Below are 1955 nucleotides of genomic sequence, written 5' to 3' on the forward strand. Positions count from 1 at the left end.
CCCCCACTTCTGTGCCCCCCCCTTAAGAAAGGGGCTGAACTGGAGGCAAAAAACAACCTTGAGGAATCTGAGGGGGGGGTTAAAGTTTCCATTAAATGCCTGATCCCGTTTGAATTCAATTCTCCCCGTGGGAGCCCATTCCCTCCCAGGGATCACCCCCCCCCCAGGGGAGGAAGCCCCCAGCCCTTCCAGCAGAGGCTGGGCCAGCTCTTCCAGCCCCCCCCGCCAAAGCTATAATTAATTCAAAAAGGCTTTAAAAACCCAATTAAATTGCTATTTTCTACTTCAACCCCAAATTCGAGCCGGGGAAAGGCTGCCAGGCTCCTGCAGCAGAGGCTTTTACGGCTTCAGAAAGCGTCTCCTCCTCCTCTTCTTCCTCTCCTCCTCCTCCTCTTCTTCCTCCTCCTCCTCTTCCTCTCCCCGACAGCCTTTTCACCCAGTGAGAACACAAACCTCACCCCCTTTTCAGAAGCCCCAAGGAAAAGGGACTGAGGAGGCAGAAATGTTTGTAACCGGCAACGATCCGCTGCCAGACAATAACATGTATTTATTTTTCTTATTATCTTCTTATTTATTATATTTTATATTATTTTTTCCCCTGCCTTGGCCAGCTCGTTCGGGCTCCGGAAACGGATTCGGTGGCTTTTTTTTTAATTAATTTTAATTAATTAACTGCGAGGAGGGGAAACTGGGTTTGTCAGGTTTTTTGGTCGTCGTCCTCAAAAGCAGAGGCAGAAAACGCCCCGAGATCTTTTGCCCATAAATCTCCCAGGGCTTAATAAAAAAGGGTGAGAGCTAAAACTCCCCCCCCAAAAAAAATCCGCAAACCCTGATACTACCATAAAAAATAAGAAAAAAAATAGAAAGTTGGAAGGCTCTGGCTTTGCTTTCCTCCTGATTAAATGCAGATCACAAGAGGGTTTTTATGGGAGGGAGAGAGGTTTTTCAGTGCATCTGGTCCCCGGTATTAATCTGGCAGGAGGGGGAGGTTTTTGGTCGGGGGGGGGACATTCTGGGGGCCACGTACCTGCGATGATGACGGAGTCGGTGCGAGCGGGGCCGAATTTCAGTGTCATCTCATGCTTGTGTTTATGAACAGCCAGGTGGTCCTCGTTTGTAAACCTCTGAAACCAAACAATTGAGGGAAAAAAAGGGTGAATAAATGCGGGTTTTTTTCTTGGGGGGGGGGTTGTGTGTATATTTTACGGGGGTGTTGGCACCGGGGGGGCGGATAGAGCGACCGTAACGACATTGATGCTGAGGGCTGAGGAACAAACCAGAGCAGGACAGACTGTTTGAGACACGACGTGCCAACGTTAAATGATAAAATAAATACATTTCCCGGGGTTTCTGGGGAAGCGGGGGCCAAATATTTTTAATAATCCATTTTTTTTAAGTGGGGGGAGGCAGGCGGGGGCTGAAATGGTTGTAAGGAAATACTAAACTGCCCAGCGCGATGCGATGCTTTATGATTTATCTTTATTTATTAATAGGGGGATGAATTAGGCGCTATCAGGGGGTCAGGCAACCTTTTTTTTGGGGGGGGGGCGCGGGGCAGAAGACAGAGGTGGCACCTTCTGGGCTTTACGGAGCAGGATGGAGTCTGAAGCCCAAGGAAATCAGGGGGGTGGATTTGGGGCTGGATGTGGCGGATTCGGGGCTGATGTGACGGATTTGGGGCTGGATGTGGTGGATTTGGGGCTGGATGCAGTGGATTTGGGGCTGATGTGGCGAATTTGGGGCTGGATGTGGTGGATTCGGGGCTGCCCTCCCCCGCGCCCCCATTTTTGCATCCCCAAAATCAAGGAAAAAACCCCCGAGCGACCCCTCGTTTCACGCACCGTAAAAAAACCCAACCCATTTGTAATTTCCCACCTGCAGGAAAAAATCCCACCCGGGATGGGGTTAGGGATGGGCCCCCCCCCCCCAAAGCATCGCCCCCAATGTCCCCCGAG

The 1955-nt window shown here is 50.7% G+C and overlaps 1 protein-coding gene across 1 annotated transcript in view; it reads right to left on the reverse strand.

Moving 5' to 3' along the window:
- The window catches only part of ATF7 (activating transcription factor 7), a 69676-nt gene that overhangs the window by 18414 nt on the left and 49307 nt on the right, over window positions 1-1955 (reverse strand). Inside the window, exon 3 of the mRNA XM_014959303.1 lies at window positions 1028-1124. Within this exon, the coding sequence (XP_014814789.1) occupies window positions 1028-1124 (97 nt within the window). The remainder of the gene's footprint in view (window positions 1-1027; window positions 1125-1955) is intronic.

This window comes from Calidris pugnax, unplaced genomic scaffold, assembly GCF_001431845.1.
Source record: "Calidris pugnax isolate Ruff unplaced genomic scaffold, ASM143184v1 scaffold324, whole genome shotgun sequence".
NCBI lineage: Eukaryota > Metazoa > Chordata > Aves > Charadriiformes > Scolopacidae > Calidris > Calidris pugnax.